General features: G+C 43.7%; 1 protein-coding gene across 4 annotated transcripts in view; it reads left to right on the top strand.

Annotated features, from left to right (window-relative positions):
• MYT1 (myelin transcription factor 1) overlaps positions 1-24,778 on the top strand; it is a 114,803-nt gene that overhangs the window by 51,421 nt on the left and 38,604 nt on the right. For 2 of the 4 annotated variants that reach the window (XM_082271595.1, XM_082271594.1), the window contains exons 5-15: positions 1,982-2,044; positions 2,324-2,583; positions 6,346-7,179; positions 12,985-13,119; positions 13,278-13,368; positions 14,973-15,083; positions 16,356-16,570; positions 19,315-19,520; positions 22,746-23,015; positions 23,116-23,270; positions 24,151-24,252. In XM_082271595.1, the coding sequence (XP_082127721.1) occupies positions 1,982-2,044; positions 2,324-2,583; positions 6,346-7,179; positions 12,985-13,119; positions 13,278-13,368; positions 14,973-15,083; positions 16,356-16,570; positions 19,315-19,520; positions 22,746-23,015; positions 23,116-23,270; positions 24,151-24,252 (2,442 nt within the window). The remainder of the gene's footprint in view (positions 1-1,981; positions 2,045-2,323; positions 2,584-6,345; positions 7,180-12,984; positions 13,120-13,277; positions 13,369-14,972; positions 15,084-16,355; positions 16,571-19,314; positions 19,521-22,745; positions 23,016-23,115; positions 23,271-24,150; positions 24,253-24,778) is intronic. The other 2 variants (XM_082271597.1, XM_082271596.1) reach the window with 1 other exon arrangement.

Genomic DNA, 24,778 nt, shown 5'->3' with positions numbered 1-24,778 from the left:
TCTCAGTGATGTCATCGGTCTCCAGTGAATGGATAAGCTGCATTCTCAGTGATGTCATCGGTCTCCAGTGAATGGATAGGCTGCATTCTCAGTGATGTTACTGGTCACCAGTGAATGGATAGGCTGCATTGTCAGTGATGTCACCGGTCTCTAGTGAATGGATAGGCTGTATTCTCAGTGATGTCACTGGTCTCTAGTGAATGGATAGACTGCATTCTCAGTGATGTCACCGGTCTCTAGTGAATGGATAGGCTGCATTCTCAGTGATGTCATCGGTCTCCAGTGAATGGATAGGCTGCATTCTCAGTGATGTCATCGGTCTCCAGTGAATGGATAGGCTGCATTCTCAGTGATGTTACTGGTCACCAGTGAATGGATAGGCTGCATTGTCAGTGATGTCACCGGTCTCTAGTGAATGGATAGGCTGCATTCTCAGTGATGTCACCGGTCACCAGTGAATGGATAGGCTGCATTCTCAGTGATGTCACTGGTCTCTAGTGAATGGATAGGCTGTATTCTCAGTGATGTCACTGGTCTCTAGTGAATGGATAGACTGCATTCTCAGTGATGTCACCGGTCTCTAGTGAATGGATAGGCTGCATTCTCAGTGATGTCACCGGTCTCTAGTGAATGGATAGGCTGCATTCTCAGTGATGTCACTGGTCTCTAGTGAATGGATAGGCTGTATTCTCAGTGATGTCACTGGTCTCTAGTGAATGGATAGGCTGCATTCTCAGTGATGTCATCGGTCTCCAGTGAATGGATAGGCTGCATTCTCAGTGATGTTACTGGTCACCAGTGAATGGATAGGCTGCATTGTCAGTGATGTCACCTGTTTCTAGTGAATGGATAGGCTGTATTCTCAGTGATGTCACCGGTCTCTAGTGAATGGATAGGCTGCATTCTCAGTGATGTCATCGGTCTCCAGTGAATGGATAGGCTGCATTCTCAGTGATGTTACTGGTCACCAGTGAATGGATAGGCTGCATTGTCAGTGATGTCACCGGTCTCTAGTGAATGGATAGGCTGCATTGTCAGTGATGTCACCTGTTTCTAGTGAATGGATAGGCTGTATTCTCAGTGATGTCACCGGTCTCTAGTGAATGGATAGGCTGCATTCTCAGTGATGTCATCGGTCTCCAGTGAATGGATAGGCTGCATTCTCAGTGATGTTACTGGTCACCAGTGAATGGATAGGCTGCATTGTCAGTGATGTCACCGGTCTCTAGTGAATGGATAGGCTGCATTCTCAGTGATGTCATCGGTCTCTAGTGAATGGATAGGCTGCATCCTAAGTGATGTCACCGGTCTCTAGTGAATGGATAGGCTGCATTCTCAGTGATGTCACCGGTCACCAGTGAATGGATAGGCTGCATTCTCAGTGATGTCACTGGTCTCTAGTGAATGGATAGGCTGTATTCTCAGTGATGTCACCGGTCTCTAGTGAATGGATAGGCTGCATTCTCAGTGATGTCACTGGTTCTACTCAATAGATAGGCTGCATTTTCTGTGATGTCAGCAGTCTCGAATGCTTTTTTTTATTATTATTCTTAAAAAAAGTAAAATTCCCACTCGCTAGATTTGAGAAGAAGGCAGCAATTAAAAATGTAGTAAGAGAAGCGCCTTGAGCCTCTTCTCCCTCTCGCTATCATCCTCCACACGTCCGATGTCAAATAGCATTCGTTAATTATTTCTTCATGCAGTCGCCGAGTTAATGTCGGCTCAGGAAGGTGTCTTCGTCTGTAGTTGCACATACAAATCTTTAATTAAGCATAGCCATAAAACCGTAATGAAGCACTCAATTAATTAAAGTAGGTGAAGTGTTTCATCTGTTTTGGAGCACGTGGAGGCCGGGTCACATGGTTCACCAGAACGCAATCCAAACGAGCAGCACAACCCTAGGCTGGGAAGAAAATCAGAAATGGTTCATTTCTGCTTCCAAGCAATAAAACTTTATGCTTTGTTCTTCTGTTTTCTGTAGCTGTCCAACTCCAGGCTGTATTGGCTCAGGACACACAAGTGGAAAGTACGCACGACACAGAAGGTAAAGCCACATTATGCATGAAACCGATGTATAATGATTTGTTTTAATTCTCATATTTCATGTAGAGATGTGTTAATGCACCCTCTAGTGGCCATCTGGATATAAGAAAATGCAATCAGCATCCCCACTTAACGACTGCTGTAAGAAAACCAGTCAAAGGATATGCAGCTCCAGTTGTGTGCTGTTTTGACAATTAGTGCTTTTTTCGTTAAGCAGGAAGCCCCACTTGAAATCACTTTACAATTCAGCACTTATTAGGGACTTTTGTTGTTATTGCAGTTTACAGAATTGCCCCTTGGCCCGGAAACGCAAGCTGAAAGACATGGAGGCTGAGCAGCTCCTAGCATCAAAGAGAAAGTCCCATCCTCTCAAACTGGCCATGGACGAGGGCTACAACATGGACAGCGATGGCAGCGAGGAGACAGAAGCGAAAGATGAAGAATCAGGAACAGAGGACTCCGAAGGGACAATTGTAGAAACGGAAGAGGAATCTGAAAGCACTGAACCCAAAGAGACTCCAAGCCCTGAACCCAGAGAAGGTGCTTGCTTATCTTTTACACCTGTCTATGACTATTAAAGGGTTGGTTCATCTAAAACCAACATTTCAAGTTCAGTTATGCCTAGTTTCCACTGAGTGGTACGGTTCAGTTCGGTTCAGTACGGTTCAGTACGGTACGGTTCGGAACGGTACACATTGCGTTTCCACTGCCAATAGTACCCTTTCATGATAGGCGTGGTGTAGTAGGAAAGCTGTGATGGACGATTCTCTGTCAACCAATCAAAGTTCTGCAGAGTGTAGCTCCACCATGTTGATACGGTACTAATGTGCTTGGTACCCCAACGAAAGGGTACCAAAAAGTGGTACGGTACTGTTCGGAATTAGGGTACCATTCATAATGAAAAAGGCATAAATAGCGTACCGTACCGAACCGAACCAGAAAGCTCAGTGGAAACGAGCCATTAGATGCTGCTCAGTTTTTTGAGTAAGACACTAGCTTCTAGTGCACTGGTGTTCCAAACTCCACTCACATTCAAAGGCTGTTTTAATGAATCCTCTGTCCCCACGTAAAATTTTCTTTCATTTTATCCTATTGGAATGCAGCAGTAAAACTTTTTAAAAATATTAAAAAAAAAAAAAACAATGGGTATGAAAACCCACCAGAACCCACCCAAACACTTTTGTCAAATGACTTCTTCTTCTTCTGTCCAATGATCACTTTAAAGGAAAGCTACTTAACAGATAAGGGGCCCCATCCGTGACCCACCACATTGCAATGAGGTCTTTATAGAAAGATTCCTTTCCATATAAATAATAAACTAAAAACACCTTGCGAAGCCCTAAACTCACAACACCCACATAATATTAATTTTATGTAATGTTTGGTCCCGTTCACATTATCACAGAGCGGGAATGAGCTTTCCTGCTACACAATTTTGACAGAGCGATTTTCAATCAATTCTGCGTGTAGGGCCGACCATTCAAGTAAATGTTCGTCACCCAAAAAAGAATCTCCTGCTCTCTTTTGGGCAACAAGCGTCACATGATTTCTAGAGGCCTGGTTGGCCACACAAATCTGTAATGTGACAAACGAGGCAGAATTGCAAAGCGTTTGGGGTGCTGTTGAAGGATAGTGGCACCCCAACGTGCAAATCGATTTGGAATCTCGGGAAAAATTGCAACAATTCTGCCCACGATTCTAAATCATGAAGTGTGAATGAATGGAGGCTTACTATATGAGGACTGCCAGAAACTGCAGATGTAGTACTGTGGATTATGATGGACTGGCTACATCCTACAGGTGTGGATGAAGCCCGGAGATATGCTGCAAGAGATAGTCAGACACTGGAAACAAGTTATATGAGAGTGCTAAAGATCCCCAGCCCCTTACAAATCAAGGCTTCCAGTCCACTAGTGGCTGCTTGGACACAAGGACCACATTATCAGCACCAAAGGGTTGGGCCCCAGGACTTTAAAACTTCCTTTAGCGTAGTACAAAGCAAAAGGCTTTAAGCAAACTTGGATAAATACTTATACCTACAGGTATAAATGGAGCCCGGAGATTTGTTGCAAGAGATAGACACTGGGAACATGTTATATGAGAGTACTAAAGATCCCCAGCCTCTTACAAATAACGGCTTCCAGTCCACTAGTGGCTGCTAGAACCCAAGGGCCACATTATCAGTACCAAAGGGTTGCATGAAACCCTCTGGCCACAGGTTGGGCCCCATGACTTTAAAACTTCCCTTATGGGCCATACAAACTATAAGATTTTCTGAAGACTTTTTCCTTTAGATTTACCAAAACCATATAATATGAGGTCAAACCTAAACACTTTCAATTTGTATGCAATCTGGCAGGCCCTTGCACTACATAGAAAAGGTAAATCTGAAGGCAAAAGTCTTCAGAAAATCTTATAGTGTGTATGGCCCTTTAGCCTAGTACAAAGCAAAAGGCTTCAAGTAAACGTGCATAAATACTTATACTTACAGGTGTAAATGGAGGCCGGAGATATGCTGCAAGAGATAGTCAGACACTGGAAACATGTTATATAAGAGTGCTAAAGATCCCCAGCCCCTTACAAATCGAGGCTTCCAGTCTGCTATTGGCTACTAAGACCCAAGGGCCACAATATCAGTACCAAAGGGTTGCATGACACCCTCGGGCCACAGGTTGGGCCCCAGGGCTTTAAAACTTCCTTTAGCCTAGTACAAAGCAAAAGGCTTCAAGCAAACTTTGATAAATACTTATACCTACAGGTGTGGATGAAGCCCAGAGATATGCTGCAAGAGATAGTCAGACACTGGAAACATGTTATATGAGAGTACTTAAAATCCCTGGCCCCTTACAAATCAAGGCTTCCAGTCTGCTATTGGCTACTAGGACCCAAGGGCCACAATATCAGTACCAAAGGGTTGCATGGAACCCTTGGGCTACAGGTTGGGCCCCAGGGCTTTACAACTGCCTTTAGCCTAGTACAAAGCAAAAGGCTTCAAGCTAACCTGGATAAATACTTATACCTACAGGTGTAGATGAAGCCCAGAGATATACTGCAGGAGAGAGTCAGACACGGGGAACATGTTATATGGGAGTGCTTAAAATCCCCGGGCCCCTTACAAATCAAGGCTTCCAGTCTGCTATTGGCTACTAAGACCCAAGGGCCACAATATCAGTACCAAAGGGTTGCATGGAACCCTTGGGCCACAGGTTGGGCCCCAGGGCTTTAAAACTTCCTTTAGCCTAGCACAAAACAAAAGGCTTCAAGCAAACTTGCATAAATAGTTATACCTACAGGCAGGGCCGCCATCAGGGGGGTACAGCCCATACAGATGTAGGGGGCCCGGGCATCCTGAGGGGCCCAGTCCTGAGGAGCCCAGTCCAGAGGGTTGCCCAGGGCTCCAAATTGGCACTTCCCCTTTTGTTCCCTACACTGACAACTAGTCCCGACTCCCGCTGGTGCTGACCGCTGCACTGGTTCCTGACTCCCATCCTGCCACTGGCCACCACTGTCAAAATATTTGGTTGCTAAGACCGCCTGGTGTCCTAAAAGCCAGTCATATGCATTCAAAGGCCCCCTCGCAGAGGAGGAGGATGTAACCTGATGGTCAGGCCCTGGGGGCCCAGGCCTAAAGCTGTGTAAGGGGCCCAAAAGTTTCTAATTGCTGCCCTGCCTACAGGTGTGGATGAAGCCCAGAGATATGCTGCAAGAGATGGTCAGACACTGGGAACATGTTATATGAGAGTACTTAAAATCCCCAGCCCCTTACAAATCAAGGTTTCCAGTTTGCTATTGGCTATTAGGACCCAAGGGCCACAATATCAGTACCAAAGGGTTGCATGGAACCCTTGGGCCACAGGTTGGGTCCCAGGGCTTTAAAACTTCCTTTAGCCTAGTACAAAGGAAAAGGCTTTAAGCAAACGTAGATAAATACTTATACCTAATTTCCTCTGCTGGTATACATTTACATATATTCGTTAATGGCATTAGTAATTTGTTTACATGACCTATTATTTAGGCTGATTGAAGCTTTATTGTACGCTCCAGATTTCTGTTTGTAAAATTTCAGTTGTAGAAGTGTCAAACAAAAATCTTCCAAATGGGTCTCTCTAGTGGAAACATCATCGTTGTAATTTTGGTGTTTATCCATTACCTCGTCTTTTTTGTTGCTTCTCCGTGACATTGCTAATCAGGCTTTTGTTCAAGCTGTGCTTTTGAACTGCATAATTACAAGATCTGAACATTTCAGGCGGTAATTGCAGACGTGAGAAAGATAACCTATTTTCGTTTTCTCTTTTGCTGCAGCTGAAAACCCTTCCACGAAAGAAACCTATGAAGATCGACCATCCAACAATGAGACGCCCACAAAAGCCACTTACAGCAGTTATCAGGAAATCATTGTCAATTCCCTCCTAAATCTGGGTCAAATTGCAAAAGAGACCTTGGTGTCAGAGGGCCACTTGCCAGAAAGTGAATTGGAAACACCTAAACCAAGCATCGGGGTGGTGCAGATTGTCCAGCCGGTGGTGGAAGAAGCAGTGGTGGAGGAAGTGTGCGACAAAGAGATCATCATCCAGACAGAAGATGCAGAAGAAATCATTGAAGTGACCAGCGAACGAAGCAGCGAATCATGTCTGGAGCCTCGAGAGGACACCAACTCAGAGGAGATATGCAAGAAAGACATTGACGACGAGGATGAAGATGAAGATGAAGATGATGATGACATTGACGATGATGATGAGGATGACTTAGATGATGATGAAGAAGAAGAAGAAGAACAGACATCGGAAATTATGACCCATGTTGCCCCCCGTACTTCTCAGGCCTCCCCAAAAATTCACTGTGAAGAACAGTTCAGCCCAAAACCAGAATACTCGGTGACTGTGGAAGTCCGGTCAGACGACGATAAGGATGATGACAGCCACTCCCAAAAATCAGCAGTGACCGACGAATCCGAAATGTACGACATGATGACCCGAGGGAACCTGGGACTTCTGGAACAGGCAATAGCTCTAAAGGCTGAGCAAGTTAAAGTTGTCCGGGAACCGAGCAGGGTGACAACGGACAGCATTAAAAGCTTTCAAACCGAGGAGAGCAAGCAAAATAGATCAATTGATACCATGAGAAAAAACTTTTATGGTAATTCAGTTTCTTTGTTTCTACTAGATACAGTATATTATAACTGATGTGTATATTGGGTGAATATATTGGCCAGTACGGTATCCTTAGTTAGCTATTAGGATAACATAAATTGAACCTGTGGCCGGGCTATGAAAATGTAAGTAAGTTATTTATTTCATCTTAACAAGCAGTAAATGAGCTTTCAAACAAACTCTTACTGACCTGTGTAGCTGCAGACAGTATGGAGTAGTTTACAGCAGACGCATTCAGGTCCTTTAAGTCTTACTCTCAGCAGCTCAGCTCCCCTGCTTCTCCTCTTGGTAGTGACTCTCAGCAGCTCAGCTCCCCTGCTTCTCCTCTTGGTAGTGACTCTCAGCAGCTCAGCTCCCCTGCTTCTCCTCTTGGTAGTGACTCTCAGCAGCTCAGCTACCCTTCCCAGCAGTGTCTCAGCAGTTTGGCTCCCCCTGCTGCTCCCTCCCAGCAATGACTCAGAAGCTTAGCTCCCCATGCTTCCCATCCCAGCAGTGACTCCATTGCTTTGCTTCCCCCTTTCTAGCAGTGACTCAGCAGCCTTCTAATTCCTAGTGTAACACAAAGCAGAAGCTCTGAGGGGGGGTGCAGGATGAGCTGAGCTGCTGACAGAAGGACTTGTGCTCTGATCTTCCAGAATGAGTTGCTCCACATTACTTGCAGCTACAGAGGTCGATGAGGGCTTTTAAAGCTCATTGACAGCTTGCTAAGATTTTGTATACAATAATTCCCCTACGAACCTTCGAGTTGCAAACTCTCAAAGGTAGAAACACACGTTTTTTTATTCAACCCAGCAGGTTGAATGAAAAACAAAATGACAGATCGCCGTACCAACACCAAGCATGTTGGTACAGCGATCTCCCCAGCTGAGCTATTGTGTTCTGACAGGGGGACTGCCCCATCCAGCATGCACTGCCTTTGCCTTCAAGCACTGATCTTTGTTGGACTTACAAATAAGTTGGACTTACGAGCGAACTCCCGGAATGGAACTCGTTTGTAAGTGGGGGGACTTACTATATCTGTGATTGTCCACAGCCTAGCAGAGCTAAACTCGCTCAATCAACTATTTTAACCGTAAGTTGTGCCCACTAATGTAAACGGTGTTCAAATCACACCGGGATCATCAGAGCAAGAGTAATATTTCTAGTAAAAGACCTCCTCTGTGAATTGAAGCACTTCTGGACCGGAAGGATTTTCCTCTTTAATGAAAAGGGCATTTTTTGTGATTCGGCACTGCGTTATTTTAACGGACAATTGCGCAGTCGTGCGACGCTGTACACTAATAAAACTGATGTCCTTTTTTCCTCACAAATAGAGCTTTCTTTTGGTGGTATTTGATCACCTGTGCGTTTTTTATTTATTGCGCTATAAACAAAAAAGGAGCGACAATTCATAAAAAAAATATATATGTATTTTTCACTTTCTGCTATAAAACATTCCCAAAAAAAATTCAAATTTTTAATCCTTTTAGGCCAATTTGCATTCTGCTACATATTTTTGGTAAAAAAAAATCCCAATAGGCGTATTTTGATTGGATTGCGCAAACGTTATCCCGTCTACAAACTAGGGGAAAGATTTATGTGATTTTTATTTATTTATTTTTTTTACTAGTAATGGTGGCGATCTGCGATTTTTGGCAGGACTGCGACATTGCGGCGGACAGATCGGACCCCTAACTGACATTTTTGACACTTTTGGGGGGGCCCAGTGACATTACTACAGTAATCAGTGCTAGAAATATGCACTGTTACCGTACTAATGCCATTGGCAGGGAAGGAGTTAACTCAGGGGCGATCAAAGGGTTAAGTGTGAGCCTAGGGAGTTCTTTCTAACTGTAAGGGGTATGGACTTGTGAAATCAACACAGTGTTCCTAAATCGGAGGATCACTGGCTCTCTGTGTTCATTCCAGAGAGAACAACGGTCTGCTGTGTTTACAACAGCAGGTCGTCGTTCTCTCTCAGGAGGGAGCGATCGCGGATGCCCGGCGACAATCGCAGCCGCTGGCCCCGTGGATCAGCTTCCCCGCTGCCTAATAGGGGCGGGCCCCCAGGAGCGCTTTCGCGAATCGCCGTACAGGTATGACGGTTCGTGCAACTGAGCCAGCCTGCGGCGGGCAGTCGGCTAGAGGTTAAACTTATTCCTTTAGTTGCTTCCTGCTTTCTGGCCTAGGCATAAATAATGTCATACATCCCATGAGTCTTCATGGGCATTTTTTTTCTTTCATCTGGAGAAGGGAAGGAGGGGCTTTCTCAGCTTATCCTCCTGTTTGCATGCCTGAACTAAGGGCAGATGGATTCCAGGAAGTAAAAGTTACATGAATCATCTGATGGCTGTGGCTGGAAATGGTAGGGGGGTGTTCTACAAAGCAATTTCTCAACAAAATTAAACATGGAGACATGGATGGATGCATAGGTGAGTTTGCTTTGAATATTAAAAGTGAATTAAATAGTGTTTTCAGTTTGTGATGCTCAGATGCAGTTTAGTTCCGCTTTAAGTCGGCCTTCGTGTGTTTTTTTAGCTCAGCCTGGATTTCTTTTTTTAAATATTTAGGAATCTAATGGTTCTGACTCTGCAAAAACATGTTACGAAGTCATATTATTTATTCATATTCTAATAAAAGTCATATTATTTATTAGTTATTTTTTTTATCTGGTGAAGGAAACACACTTTCCGAAATAATGGCGCTCTTCAGTATAATGATCGTTATTCTGTTGCCAAGGGTGATTAAAACTTTTGCTTCCTAAGCAATTTACGAGCCTTTGATCCCTTCCGCGGCTTTCTCTCGCTTATCTGAGAAGCTTCATGAACACAACGTGTAAAATAATCCCTCCGAGGCCGTCTGATGGTTTACCGGAAACAGATCCTCCAAAACGAGAGGGAAAAACAATCTTCCCCATCGATCCTCGTCTCGTTTTTAGCTGATGTGTTATTTTTCTTCTTTTTTTTTTTTGTATTTTGTATCATTTTTCTCAAAAAAAAAAAAGCATCTTGCTACTGCTTAGTTTTACTGAAAATCTCAAATTATTTTTTTTCCCCCATTAAAATGACAAGCCTGTGATACTGGGACATTTCCTTTTTTTATCAGCAGCTTGACTATAAATCTTTGGCCACTTTATTTTCATCCTTGAAGATTTTTTCGAAAAAAAAAAAAAAAATGATAAGCTCGAAAAGTTTCGTCTTTTACCACCAGCCTGACCACAAATGTCCTATAGTAAAGCATAACTAAAACCAAAACGTAATTTAGTTATAGATAGTGTGGTTAGAACCCCTGTCAGGTTCTTGTTGTTTGTGTCCCTGTTAACCACTTGACCTCGGGAAGATTTATCCCCCTTCATGACCGCTGTTCTATCAGAATATCGCTATCTATCAGATTCTGCAACCGGAAGTGACGTACGGACGCGAACAACTTACTGCGCATGCGCCATGCGTTTCAACATGGCCGCTATGCATTCCAATAGGTTTCCTAATGTGACAGAACACGAAGCAGCGGCAGTCATCTTCTTAGACTGATGCAAGTGTTGAATTTGACATTTATTTTAGCAGTAAACTCACCTTATATACTGAATCGCAGTATTACTAGAACAACTTACTGCGCATGCGCCATGCGTTTCAACATGGCCGCTATGCATTCCAAAAGGTTTCCTAATGTGACAGAACACGAAGCAGCGGCAGTCATCTTCTTAGACTGATGCAAGTGTTGAATTTGACATTTATTTTAGCAGTAAACTCACCTTATATACTGAATCGCAGTATTACTAGAACAACTTACTGCGCATGCGCCATGAATTCCAACATGGCCACTATGTGTTCCAATAGGTTTACTAATGTGACAGAACACGAAGCAGCGGCAGCCATCTTCTTAGACTGATGCAAGTGTTGAATTTTACATTTATTTTCGCAGTAAACTCACCTTATATACTGAATCACAGTATTACGTTTGTATTATTATTCTATTCTAGTAAGTATAGCGAGATACCTGCAGACAGAAGGCGGCGGCGGCCATCTTGGTACACCCTGCACTGCTCAGTGACAAACTGATTATATAGTGAAATAGACTATTTCACTCGGTCGCAGTGAAAGAAGATGTCCACCTCTGCTTCGTGTTCTGTCACATTAGGAAACCTATTGGAACACATAGCGGCCATGTTGGAATGGATGGTGCATGTGCAGTAAGTTGTTCTAGTAATACTATGATTCGGTATATAAGGTGAGTTTACTGCTAAAATAAATGTAAAATTCAAGACTTGCGTGGGTGTAAGAAGATGTCCGCCGCTGCTTCATGTTCTGTCTCTATAGCCTATTGGAACGCATAGCGGCCATGTTGGAACACATGGCCCATGCGCAGTAAGTTGTTCTAGTCCGTACGTCACCTCCGGTTGCAGAATCTGATAGGTAGTGCTATTCTGATAGAACACCAGGCCACTTTTTGCTATACTGCGCTGCGTTATTTTAACTGACAATTGTGCGGTCATGCAACGCTGTACCCAAATAATTTTTTTCCCACAAATAGAGCTTTCTTTTGGTGGTATTTAATAACCTCAGCGTTTTTTTTTTTTTGCTCTATAAACAAAAAAAGATCGACAATTTTGAAAAAAAAAAAAACAAACAATATTTTTTACTTTATGCTATAACATCTATCCGATAAAAAAAATTGAAAAAAATCAAATTTCTTCGTAAATTTAGGCCAATATGTATTCTGCTACAAAAAATCCCTATAAGCGTATATTGATTGGTGTATACGAACGTTATAGCGTCTACAAACTATGGGATATATTTATGGAATTTTTATTTATTTCAATTTTTTTATACTAGTAATGGTAGTGATTAGCGACCTTTTAGCGGGACTGCAATATTGCAGCGGACAATCTGACACTAACTGACACTATGCAGGAACTAGTGACACTAATACAGTGATCAGTGCTAAAAATCTGCACTGTCACTGTACTAATGACACTGGCTGGGAAGGTGTTAAACATCTAGAGGGTTACATAGTTACATAGTAGTTGAGGTTGAATAAAGACAATAGTCCATCCAGTTCAACCTGTGTAGGCGCGCGTGGCCGTAATCATCTCTCATACCCCTTAATTAACTGTGTTAGCTGTGTGCCTAGCCAGTGTTTGTGTTTACTATGTGTTTACTATGTGTGCTGCTAGGGGAAGAGATGGGTTTGACCCCCTGCTTTGCAGAAACACCGAATCCATCCCTTCTTCCCTGTCAGAACAGAACTCTGAATTGTTTACATAGGCAGAGGTCCCTTCTGAGTCTCTGCTCAACGATCGGCGGGTGCCAGCGGACATCGAGTGCCCGTCACCCACAGATCAGCTTCTGCTGTGAATAATCACACAGCGCGCCCCCTTCAGGCGGAAGTGCGGGACTGCGTATATATACGTGATCTGGCACACAGCTGCCTCCCTGTAGCAGTAAAACTGCTATAGGGTGGTCGGCAAGTGGGTAAATCGATTTTTACTCTCTTTATGGTCTGATCACCGTTTTTACTAGGATTGTAAGTGACATTTTGAGTTGTCACCAATAGAATAGAAATAAAGGAAGAAGAATCCAATGGGGACACATATCTAAGAGAAGATTGTCCTTTTTTTTAAAAAATGTTCCCTCATTTTCTCTTGTTTCTCTAGGACAGAAGGTGAGGGGAAATGTCTCCCAATCATGCTAGGGGGTTTTAAACCCCCCCTACTCTCCCTCACATCAGAATATTTAGAAGTTTGAATTTTATGAACCTTCGTGAGATCTGCTTTGATGTCTCTCTCATAAAAAAAATTGCTTTTGTTTCTCAGATGCAGCAAGACCTGAAAAGCGAGAGATCAAATGCCCTACTCCAGGTTGTGATGGCACCGGCCACGTCACCGGCCTTTATCCTCATCATAGGAGCCTCTCAGGATGTCCTCACAAAGACAGAATCCCTCCAGAAAGTAAGAACACTTTTTGTTCCTCAGACTGGGTCACAAAGTTGGCTTTTGCTACCAATATAATCAAGGACAGGAACATATGCAATAGGACGCAGATGTGGGGTGTTTTCTATAACAAGTTCTTTGTACAGATTTCTCATTGTCCCTTTACTATTATACAGTTCTGGCCATGCATGAGAATGTATTAAAGTGTCCAACACCCGGATGTACAGGACAGGGTCACGTGAACAGCAACCGCAACACACACCGAAGGTAACTGCGCTGGTGACTAGATAACAATTTATTTTATTTTCTACCATTGGACGTTCTTTGTGAATTAATTAAACTCTACCTAGGCTACTGTTCTATGATTTAGAACCTTCACCTCATTAACTTCTACAATAAAGCTCAGAGGTATATAAGGACCAAGCCCTTACCTTAGATCACGGTTTCTCAACCAGGGTTCCGTGGAAGTGGAACCCTAAGGTTCCACTTCCTCCTGAGGTTGCTAGGGGCTCCTTGAGCAATGGGCAACTTCTGCCTCTCAGATAAGTTCCCAATGACCAGTGATGGCTGGTGCTCCATGGGCCGGGGGGGGGGGGGTAGACGGATCATACCATACTCCCCCCCAGGCCACACCAGCTCGCACACCATACCACCCCTTCCCCTCCATCCCTGCCTCCCTGCGTCTCCTCCCTCCTCCTCCTCCTTGGCCAATAGCATGGCCTCTCCTTTCGGCCAATCGGGAAACGGGTCTCAGGACCCGCTTCCTGATTGTCTGGGATTAGATTCAGTGTGATAATAGCGAATATTCATTCGCTATTGTCACACAACTGGGTGGGCTCAGGGCACAGTGCTCTGCGCCCGAGCCCACCCTTTTTTGAAGCCTATTAGAGCGTCTGGCTCTAATCACGTTCTTCATGTAGATTAGGGGGCCGGGCGCATGGATAGGGGGAGCGGCGCCTCTGCACCCCCAATGGACGGGCCGCCACTGCCAATGACACCATTGTTCCTTTTAGCTATCCGTAAGGGGGTAATTCTTCCCAGTGATGATAAAAGTAAGGAGCATTCTTCCCAATGACGGTCACACTAATGTGTCATGAGTTTTAATTTTTAGCAGGGGTTCCCCGAGACCAGGACCCACTTCCTGATTGGCTGGGAGGAGATTCAGTGTGATAATAGCGAATATTCATTCGCTATTTTCACACAACTGGGTGGGCTCAGGGCACAGTGCTCTGCGCCCCAAGCCCAACCTTTTTTGAAGCCTATTAGAGCCTCTGGCTCTAATCACGTTCTTCAAAAAAAAAAAAAAACCCCATTGGAATCCATGCATCCGGCGCCCTGCATGTAGATTAGGGGGCCGGGCGCATGGATAGGGGGAGCACCCCCAATAGACGGGCCGCCACTGCCAATGACACCATTGTTCCTTTTAGCTATCTGTAAGGGGGTAATTCTTCCCAGTGATGACAAAAGTAAGGAGCATTCTTCCCACTGACTGTCACACTAATGTCATGAGTTTTAATTTTTAGCAGGGGTTCCCCGAGACCAGAAATTTATTTCCAGGGTTCCTCTGTGTTGAAAAGGTTAAGAAAGGCTGTCTTAGATCATTCACAAATAAAAAAAATTGATGCTTGTAAATCAATTACAAGCCCCCTAAATGGGGCAAGTCTTAGTTTTCGAACTTTCCCATAGCTTCTATGAAGGTATTATTACGACTGTTGGTCAAATTTTATATCTATCCATTTACTTGAGCATGAAGAACAAATAAACTTTTTGGAGCCTTGTGCCCTTTTAAATATTACATGAAGCAAATTGGATACTGCAGATCATGTGAATCGTGGGTCTTGATGGCATTTTCTCTTTTTTTTTGCTTTCAGTTTATCTGGATGTCCTATCGCTGCAGCTGAAAAGTTGGCTCGGTCCCACGAGAAGCAACAACAGCCTGGAGATCTCACCAAAAATAACACAAACTCCGACAGGATACTCAGGTTAGGGAAGACCAAGTGGCCTACATATACAGTAGATTACAGACTGATCTAGAAACTGTGGAGAGGTAAAGGGAAAGTGGGGCAATGGGTTAAAGGTAGCCTAGCTGCTAATAGCTTCAATTTTCAATCCAGGCATTGTTGTAATACATCTCTATTCAACTCGCTTTTTTGTGAGTAAACTGGTGACCTGGGAACCCTTTTTGCTGACTTGTTTGTAATACAGAAGAGTTATTCCTCACCAGGGCCGGGACAAGGGGTGGGCAGGAGGGGCGGTTGCCCTGGGAGCAATGGTTTACTCTATGGGGGGGGCACCTGGGTGACTCCTGGGTGTCAGATCCCCTAAGCTTGCACAACGTGAACGGGAGAGGGGGCACAGTTTGGCATCTTCGCCCTGGGCGCTGGATGACCTTGTCCCAGCACTGTTCCTCACCATGCTCACTGCAGACTCCTTGATGTCTCCCACATATGTAAAGCCTGCTAGGATAAGGGTTTATACTAAGAATTTACCAACAGCCACATGCCAAAATCATATTTGCCTTGGAAATAAATATTATTATTATAATACAGGATGTATATAGTGCCAACAGTTTACGCAGCACTTTGCAATAAAAAAGGGGACAGTACAATTACAGTACAGTTAAAAAAAGAAAGAATAGAAGGGCCCTGCTCATGGAGCTTACAATCTAAGGGGGGTGGTACAAAAGGTAATAGCTCCAGGGGATGACCTGATGGAGGTGACTCAAGTGCAGTTCTTAGGTGGAGGTGGAGGTGGGGTAGGCTTCCCTGAATAAGTGAGTTTTCAAGGATCGCTTAAAGGTGGACAGGGTAGGAGCTGACTGGACATACTGGGGCAGGGAGTTCCAGAGGATGGGGGAAGCTCTGGAGAAATCCTGGAGGCGAGCATGGAAGGAGGTAACAAGGTAGCTAGAAAGCAGGAGGGTCTTGGGAGGAGTAGAGAGGAGATTTGGGTGATATCTGCAGATGAGGTAGGTGATGTAGCTGGGGGTGATGTTGCGGATGGCATTGTATGTTGTAGTTAGTATTTTGAATTTTATACAATGGGGTAGGGGAAGCCAGTAGAGAGATTGGCAGAGAGGGGCAGCAGTCACAGATCGGTTAGTGAACCTAATAATGCTACTCATAGAGAGAGCAAGTTACACAGTTCAGATTCGGGAAGTAGACTTGCCCACCAAACGTGAGATCTGGGAGATTTGGGTTCTGGCGGGGTCAGAGGCTTCTTGAAAAAAATAATTGCTTGCTTGTACCCAACAGGCCCATGTGTTTTGTGAAGCAGCTGGAGATCCCTCAGTATGGCAGCTACAGACCCAATATGATTCCTTCAACGCCAAGAGCCAATCTAGCCAAGGAACTGGAAAAGTACTCCAAGGTTACCTTCGATTATGCAAGTTTCGATGCTCAGGTTTTCGGCAAACGCCTGATTGCCCCAAAGATTCAGACATGCGAAAACTCACCCAAAGCCTTTAAATGTAAGTAAAAGACATCAAGCCATAATGGAAACCAAGTTTTAGATTTTGGAATGACAACAATGCTTTTTAAAACTCTGGTCCGACCACATCTGGAGTATTCTGTCCAGTTCTGGTCGCCAGTCCTCAGGAGAGATGTGATGGAGCTGGAGAGAGTCCAGAGAAGGGCAACTAAACTAATTAGGGGATTGGAGGACCTTATTTATGAAGAGCGTCTGCAATCGCTTGATTTATTCTCCCTGTAGAAGAGACGCCTGAGAGGGGACAAGATAGCAATTTATAAATATCTCAATGGTGATCTCGGCATAGAAAAAAAGCTAGGATTGCATGAGGACTCGAGGGCATACAATGCGATTAGAGGCGAAGCGTTTTAACCTCAGGCAACGAGGGGGGTTCTTTACTGTTAGGGCTACAAGATTGTGGAATTGTCTACCACAAGAGGTGGTTTCTGCGGGTAGTATGGTGGCTTTTAAAAGACTCTAAGACGTACATCTCAAGGAGAAGAACATTCAGGGGAATGTGAGATGATTACGGCCACACACATCTACACAGGTTGAACTGGATGGACTGTTGTCTTTATTCAACCTCACCTACTATGTAACTATGTAAGAATGTAAAATTGGCCTTTTAGAACCAGTTCACACTAGCGCGACTTGGTCGCCTGACAAGTCGCGGTGGGTCGCCTGCCATAGATTAGCACAGAACCTGTTCTAATAGGAGCGACACAAGTCGCGCCGAGGTCGCAGGTCGCCCCAGCAAGTAGCGTCACCCCTATGTGAACGGGGTCTTATAGTTTGTGCAGTTTGTGCAGTTTGTGCAGTTTGTGCAGTTTGTGCAGTTTGTGAATTCTACCACAGAATCAACAAAAGATTTTCCCCCTGGTGTGCTAAAAAAACTGCATAGCATAAGGGGGTCACAACAATTTTTTGTGTCTGTAGTTTAGCACATAGCATGCCATTTACTGCCTCCAGCATGATGTTTAGGCTACTGGTTCTCCTAACCACACTGGTCATGGCCACATCCAGAATAAGTCCTTTCTCTAACACCCACCAACTTCCCGAGCAGCCATTTTCACTGCAAGCCTGATTTTAAATTTTTCAGCTCATTCAGAAGCAACAATGGAAAATAATCTTATAATTTTGGAAAAGCATAAGTACTTGGATTAAACTTTTTACAATGTATTCGAGTAGTCTGAGAAGATGGTGGCAGTCTGGATTGGGAAGTGTTGTTCGGTATGCTGAAGCTGTAGAAAAATGTTATAAGAATGCCGGTGGCCTCAAGAGTCCTTAGTGTTCATAACTAATCCGACTTTCCAAGAGCCTTATGTAATCCTGCCACAGATGCTCAGCAAGGAGCGTTCAGGCTGCACATAGGCCTGGTTGTTGCAACACAGTGGTACGCTCTCCTCTGCTGCCAAGGCCGAACATGCACACGGCACAGAGGCAACGTTGGCGGCTAGCCAAATATGCCTGTGCTGCTGATAGCTCGCTTTAGCCCCAATGAAAGAGTCATTTTTGCTCCATGGGAAAATATAATTCTCTGGTGTAATAAAATATGCTCAGTTGCACTAATAGCAGAGAAGGTCTAACTAGGGTAACTAGGGCAACTGCACTGACAAAATTAAGTCATGCAAAGTAAACAGAGACTCCTCTCTGTGCAGTCAGTTATATAAATATGCAAGCAGAAATCAAGGCAAAATCATAATCTAGGATACCAATTAAAAGGTCTACATACATAACCTACCTTAGTTCAACTATCCGCTAAAAGCAAAGTTTGACAACCTCCTCCCACGGAAATCTTGGTAATGATTCTTCCCCATTTAATGGGTGACTAAGGCCTGTCATAGACGGTTCAAATGTTGGCTGGTTCAGCAGGACCCGGCAAAGATTCGAACCATGCATGGGCAGGCTGAATGTACCCAAGTTGATCAATCAACTTGGGTACAACCAGAGTGTAAAAACAAAGTTTGACAACCTCCTCCCACTGAAATCTCAGTAATGATTCTTCCCCATTTAATTGGTGACTAAGACCTGCCATAGACGGTTCAAATCTTGGCTGGTTCAGCAGGAACTGGCAAAGATTCGAACCATGCATGGGCAGGCTGAATGTACCCAAGTTGATTGATCAACTTGGGTACAACCAGAGTGTCAGATTTTACATGTGGTTGCAGGAAAGAAATTAGCTCTATGTATGGCTTGCTTAAGTATGGCCACCGAGGCTCTGCATTCTTAAGCATGTCATACACAGAGCAATTTTATTTTCTGCAACCATGGGTTGACAGTGTTGACAGGGCAATCCCTTCCATCAAGCCATTGTATTCTCCCGTCAGGGGCAGCCGTCCTCACTGGGAGAGCCACTAGCTATAGATGCATGTAAAATTCATCAGGCTGGTTGTACCCATGTTGATTGATCGATCAACTTGGGCACATGTAGCCTGCCCATACATGGTTAGAATCCTTGCTGGTTCCTGCTGAACCAGCCGAGGTTCGAAACAGTCTATGGCAGGCTTTAGTCACCCTATTTCTCCCTTCCTCTGATTTGACAATGAAAGAGCAGCAGAACACCCGCAAGGTCATCCATAACCTTTCCCCTTGGGTAAGCAACAGGGATAGCCTGACATCATTGACTGGTTCAGGGTGCTGATCCTCTCTACGATGTCAATGGTTCCTAGTGATTTAAAGCTGATGTTGTACCCTGTGTTGGCCCTCTGGGTCTTGAATGCTAACTTGTGCTATTATTTTTTGCAGCTAAACCTTATCCAAAGGCCTCATCCCCCAACCACAGTCCATCCAGCAGTTATGTTAAAAGCACTTCCTCTTCCTCCTCTGGTTTTGACTACACCCATGATGCAGAGGCTGCTCACATGGCAGCAACAGCTATCTTGAACCTTTCCACCCGGTGCTGGGAGATGCCAGAGAATCTTAGCACGAAACAGCAGGACCTGCCAAACAAAGTGAGTTCAGTTCTAAAAGAATAGGTCTTATTGACAAGCATTGGTTAAAAATGTCCATTCAGATAAATGGTGCTCCCCTAGCTCTGTCAGTTCCATTATTGGTGACATGGAAAAAGTTATATACTGCATGCCTGAAATCCAGGGGATTTATCCTCATCTTCAGAGAAATACCACCCAGGTTAGGCAAATCCATGTTTGATTAGCCATTAATTCTAGGATAACCAATGAAAATGTGAGATTTTTGGCTTGGAAAAAGCATGAAGCCAAGAAATCTAAGCCAAGCTCCAGATCAGTGTAGAAAGTCCCCGGTTAATGGAAACTCTGGATGTGGGTTGCCATCCGTCCCTACGCAAAATGAAAAACAAAGGAATCCCCCTGGAGATGGGACTATGTAGGCAACCACACTTCCAAACAAAGTAAAAAAGATATAATTTTGTTAACAATAGATAAAAACAAGTCGTAGAATATGAATATACAAGGTATTATGACCAGAAATTGGTCACATATAGGTGCATGACATACGAAAAAAAAAACTACATAGTTATGATAACCTGGAAGGCAATAATAAAACCACATAACATGTAAATGGTATGCGGTGTGAGTCACCGATGCATGATGTACATATGGAAATCCTCCAACCTACGCGTTTCAGGCACAGCTGCCTTTCTTCAGGGGTATAACAATGGAGAGATATGATTTCCTGAATGATATTGGTAAAAAAGTAAATGTCATTACATAGTAATCTCAGGTGCGCATATATATATTGTAAGGGGTTGGCTTTCTAGCGGGTGTGGGTGACCCCTTGGGTGGGTTCGTTACACAGAGAGACAGCCGAGGAGTGGTTGAAAACAACGGTCTATGGTTTATTCTTCCAATTTGCTGGAAACAAGTGCAAGCATCCAAACAGCATAAATCAAACAAACATAAAATAAACCCTGGCTACTTGGGGCGTCTACCTTCACAACACAGGAACCTAACTATGGTGTCTGTCCCAACCTACTGCTGGGCAGACAATGCTGGTCATACAGCAGAAAACCAATAGTCTATTTGTTTTCTTTTCACACAGAAAAAATCAACACCACCTCACCTTCAGAAGTCTTTCTCAGCTCACTGCTCTCCTTAACGCACAAAGCCTCAGGATGCAGCAATCAGTAGTCATCCTCTGGATAACTTATAGAGGCCTTAATTGCCTCATTCTGAATAGCTGAAGCTTTCCAACATCCTTAAACCTTTCTGGCTACCTCCGCAGCCGACACCTGATAGTAATTGGTGAATTGTCTAAACAAGGCAACACCCACAGATTTACCTGACTTCCTGTCACAATATATATATATATATATATATATATGTAAAGACAGTAATCAAAACATAGTAGTAACAATAAAGACATTAGGTAAGAACATACCAGGCAAATGTACAAGGCGACAAAGGAGTTGCATGCAGGTAAAATCACACAGGGCACTGCTATGGAAGATGGTGTGTCTGGACGGAAATAGCTCGTAGGTGGCACGGGCAAAAGCCGCGATTTACCTTGTTTGGAAGTGTGGTTGCCTACATAGTCCCATCCCCAGGGGGATTCCTTTGTTTTTCAAGCTCCAGATCAGAGTCAACATATTAAAAATGATGGAAAATAAGTTGGTTTGACATTTGTAGTGGCCCTGTCATACTGATTTACTCCTTTTCTTCAATAAATGTCTGAGTATAACATCAGTGCTAATCACACCTAATTTATACAACCTAACCTCCCATCACTGCAATTGGTAACATCTGCAGAAGAAATACATCTTTAAAATAAAACAGTGTCACGCTTGGACAATTTAAACTGAGTATATGAAAAATACATAAGCATTGGTCACCTTAAAGTAATATGAAACTCACACTGATTAATTTACATTCTCCCTTCTCTTTCTGCAGTTGGATGATGGCACTTTAATTATTTTAATTAAAAAAAAAAATCTAAGTTCCTTCTTTCCTAATCGATATACAGCTGTCACTTGACCCAGCTCTTCCCCAGCCTGTCTGTAGGGAAACAGTGGCAGGAGGAGCTTCTAGTCCTCTCCTCCTTGTCACACCTGCCTTTAGGATACAGAGTTAAAATAATATTTATTATCAATAAACTGTTTTAAATTGTCATACAAATATATATTTGAAATCAAATCTTTATTATTTTTTTTGGTAATAACATGGTGTCGGCGGATTTCTGCCAGTCACAGGGTGTGTCACGCCCCTCCAGCCTTGTGTCCTAAAATAAGAGGGAGGTGAAGCCTCTGTCAATCAAGATGTAATATTTCACCCCCATTGTGTTTAGCTGGGTAATGGGCATGAAGGAGGAGGGAGGAAATGGGCTGCCATTTACCGCTGTGCCCACATGTGTGACTCTATAGTCACATGGGCTGCTCAGATGTGATGGGGAGGAAATGCTCAGGGTAGAAAATCCCTGAAAACTAAGCATGTGCTCTGGCTGCCAACACTGCTCTACAAAATCCCTAACTGCAGTGAGGACATGAACAGAAGGGGAAGACAGAGAACAGCAGGATCAACCAGGTTTTTTTTTTTTTGCAGAATACAGAAAACGAATCACATAGTGACTAAATGAGTATGAACAGCCTGTAATACAACATTTTTTTCGAGAGTTTAAATGATATGGGTTGACACTTTAAGTAAAAAAGTATCGCAAAATGATAAGTAGATGCTAAGATAGAGGCAGCTAAAGGTATAGCAAAAGATGAATATGGCACCGCCTTCTCCAACCTTCCAAACTCCCCCCATTAGTCGGTTAGCCCCCCTATCACATTAGGAGAAAAGGTAGGCTTAGGAAGCAGAAGAGGGTGAGGCCAAGCTAGACTTTATCAAAGTCAATACTTGCATGTGACTTTACATAACTGGTCATTTTGACATGCAGTTTTCACTGAGGAAGACCTTAGCTAATGTACTCATGATTTGCTCAGTTTAAATTATTCAGGGTGGGGGCAGGTTCAGTTTTAAAAAAAACTGACCAAAATCTTAATGATTGACAAAGTGTAGAGCTGCCCCTTCTGTACTGAATCTAGGCCTAAAGTGACAGGGGCACTTTAAATACGATTTTAGTTATTTATAGTCACTGGTAGAAGGCCATTTCATGCTTTTTCCTTCCTGTTCTGGAGATGTTATCCAGTTACACCAGTACATTTTGATAATGGTTCAGTAAAGAAAAAAAAAAACAAAATGATCTGTCTGTGGTTGCAGTCAATGGACATTGAAGTAGATGAAAACGGCACTTTGGATTTAAGCATGAACAAACACCGGAAACGGGAGAGCACATTCCCCAGTAGCAGCAGTTGCAGTAGCAGTCCCAGCATGAAATCCCCAGACCAGTCACAACGCCAAAACTGCACAAGTGCCACCAGCAGCAACATGACATCACCCCAGTCCAGCCAGACCTCCCGACAGGATGACTGGGATGGACCCATCGACTACACCAAGCCAAATCGACAGCGGGAAGAAGAGCCAGAAGAAGTAGGTTGCGGAGGACATGTTCCTTCAACCCTGTCTGGTGATACAGAGTTTCTAATTAACGTAAAAAAGTAAAACTTAATTATGAAATCTTCCTTTAAAGTCCGAACCCGCCGGCGCCTCTTTTGCTTCATCAGAAGCCGATGATCAAGAGATGCAGGAGGAGAGCTTTGAAGACCGCAAATATCCTGGTGATGTCACGCTCAGCAACTTCAAACTGAAGTTTCTTTCCAAGGACAGCAAGAAAGAGTTACTGACGTAAGTAAATCTGGAAGGGGCTTGGTTAAGTAAACTGTGTATAGGTCAATAGCTTAGTCTGGGAGTGGGAAACGTAAGTTCTAAGTCAACGAGTAGCAAAATCCGTGAGACTTTTCTGAATGTTCCAGTTATAACCTCCCATACATGTGTTAGGACAACCAGGTAAGTGGACAAAAGGAGTTCCTTGAGTTGTCTAGGATGCTTTTCTTTAATAATGGCTCTCAAAAATTAGATATAACCAAAGTGTATTGAAGAACACCAAGAAGAGGGGCTTCGATCTATTGACTACTGCACAATTATACAATAGGCCAGTGATGGCGAACCTTGGCACCCCAGATATTTTGGAACTACATTTCCCATGATGCTCATGCTCTCTGCAGTGTAGCTGAGCATCATGGGAAATGTAGTTCCAAAACATCTGGGGTGCCAAGGTTCGCCATCACTGCAATAGGCTGTAGGATATTGTATTTTTTGCGTTTGTGGAAAGCCGCTCTAGACTACAAAATGGTGCACAAATAAGTGTCCCATTTTTTAGCCTAGAGCTCATTGTCCCAGGTAAGTCAGCTCCTTTTTCCTTTAAGAAATATAAAGGGTCCCCTGTTTTGCCTAGACGTACCCCTGCATTAAAGCGTACCCTTCACCCACAAAAGGCTAAGAAAGACTTATTGTAGGCTCAACACATGCTAACAAGAACTCAGCCTAGCACTAACACCATTGGCGGGATGGTTCGTGCCCTGATTTAATTGGCTGCTTACTTGTTGGGCAACTGCCGAGCCTTTTAAAATATCAGCATCCACCATGTGTAGGTGGATGGGTACACTTTAAGTCTGGCATAAGACGGCCCTCCCGTTGAACTTACTTGAAACCAATATTTTCCCAGATATTTTGCTGCTCAACGGGATTTTCGGCCAGTACGTGATGGGGGGTGCGCAAGTCCAAAAGGGGGAGAAGCTGGAAAAAAGGCAGGAGCTCTCCTGAATGAGTAAGTTCTGCTTCAATCCTTAAAGTAGAATGATGTAGCTGTTGGGAGCCATGTATCTGTACAGCAAGAGCACCATGAGAATGGGGATACGGTATTACAAAATTTAGTTTAATGGGTCAAACATTGCACTGATTAACCTTCCACAGTAAAGCAGACTAGTCATCTGCCAAGACTTTCATGGCTTCTTTTGCTGCGTTGATACATACTCTAGGAAATGTGTAAATTGCAATGCTTCTTGGATAGTGAGATTATAATGTTTAATGATTTATGACTAAGCTTACAAGATCGTGAGAACTGGTAAAACAGCAGTTAGTTGGATTGATGAATTTGCTTTATTAAAACATTTTTGGGAAGCTCCAAACCCATCTCCAGCCAAACTGTTTTTTTTTTTTTTTTTCTAGAAACTCAGATTTTCAAAGCTGCCCATCTCTTCTTTCTCTGTTCTGTCTGATATCCGTCACAGGAAGTGATGAGAAATCTCCCCAGTGTGAACCCATGGCAATCATCAGAGGCTCCGAACCTTCAC

The sequence above is a fragment of the Pelophylax lessonae genome (genome assembly GCF_965119305.1).
Source record: "Pelophylax lessonae genome assembly, chromosome: 11".
In the NCBI taxonomy this organism is placed as follows: domain Eukaryota; kingdom Metazoa; phylum Chordata; class Amphibia; order Anura; family Ranidae; genus Pelophylax; species Pelophylax lessonae.
Note: the sequence above shows the minus strand (reverse complement) of the source record. Positions and strands in the feature narration are given on the sequence as shown.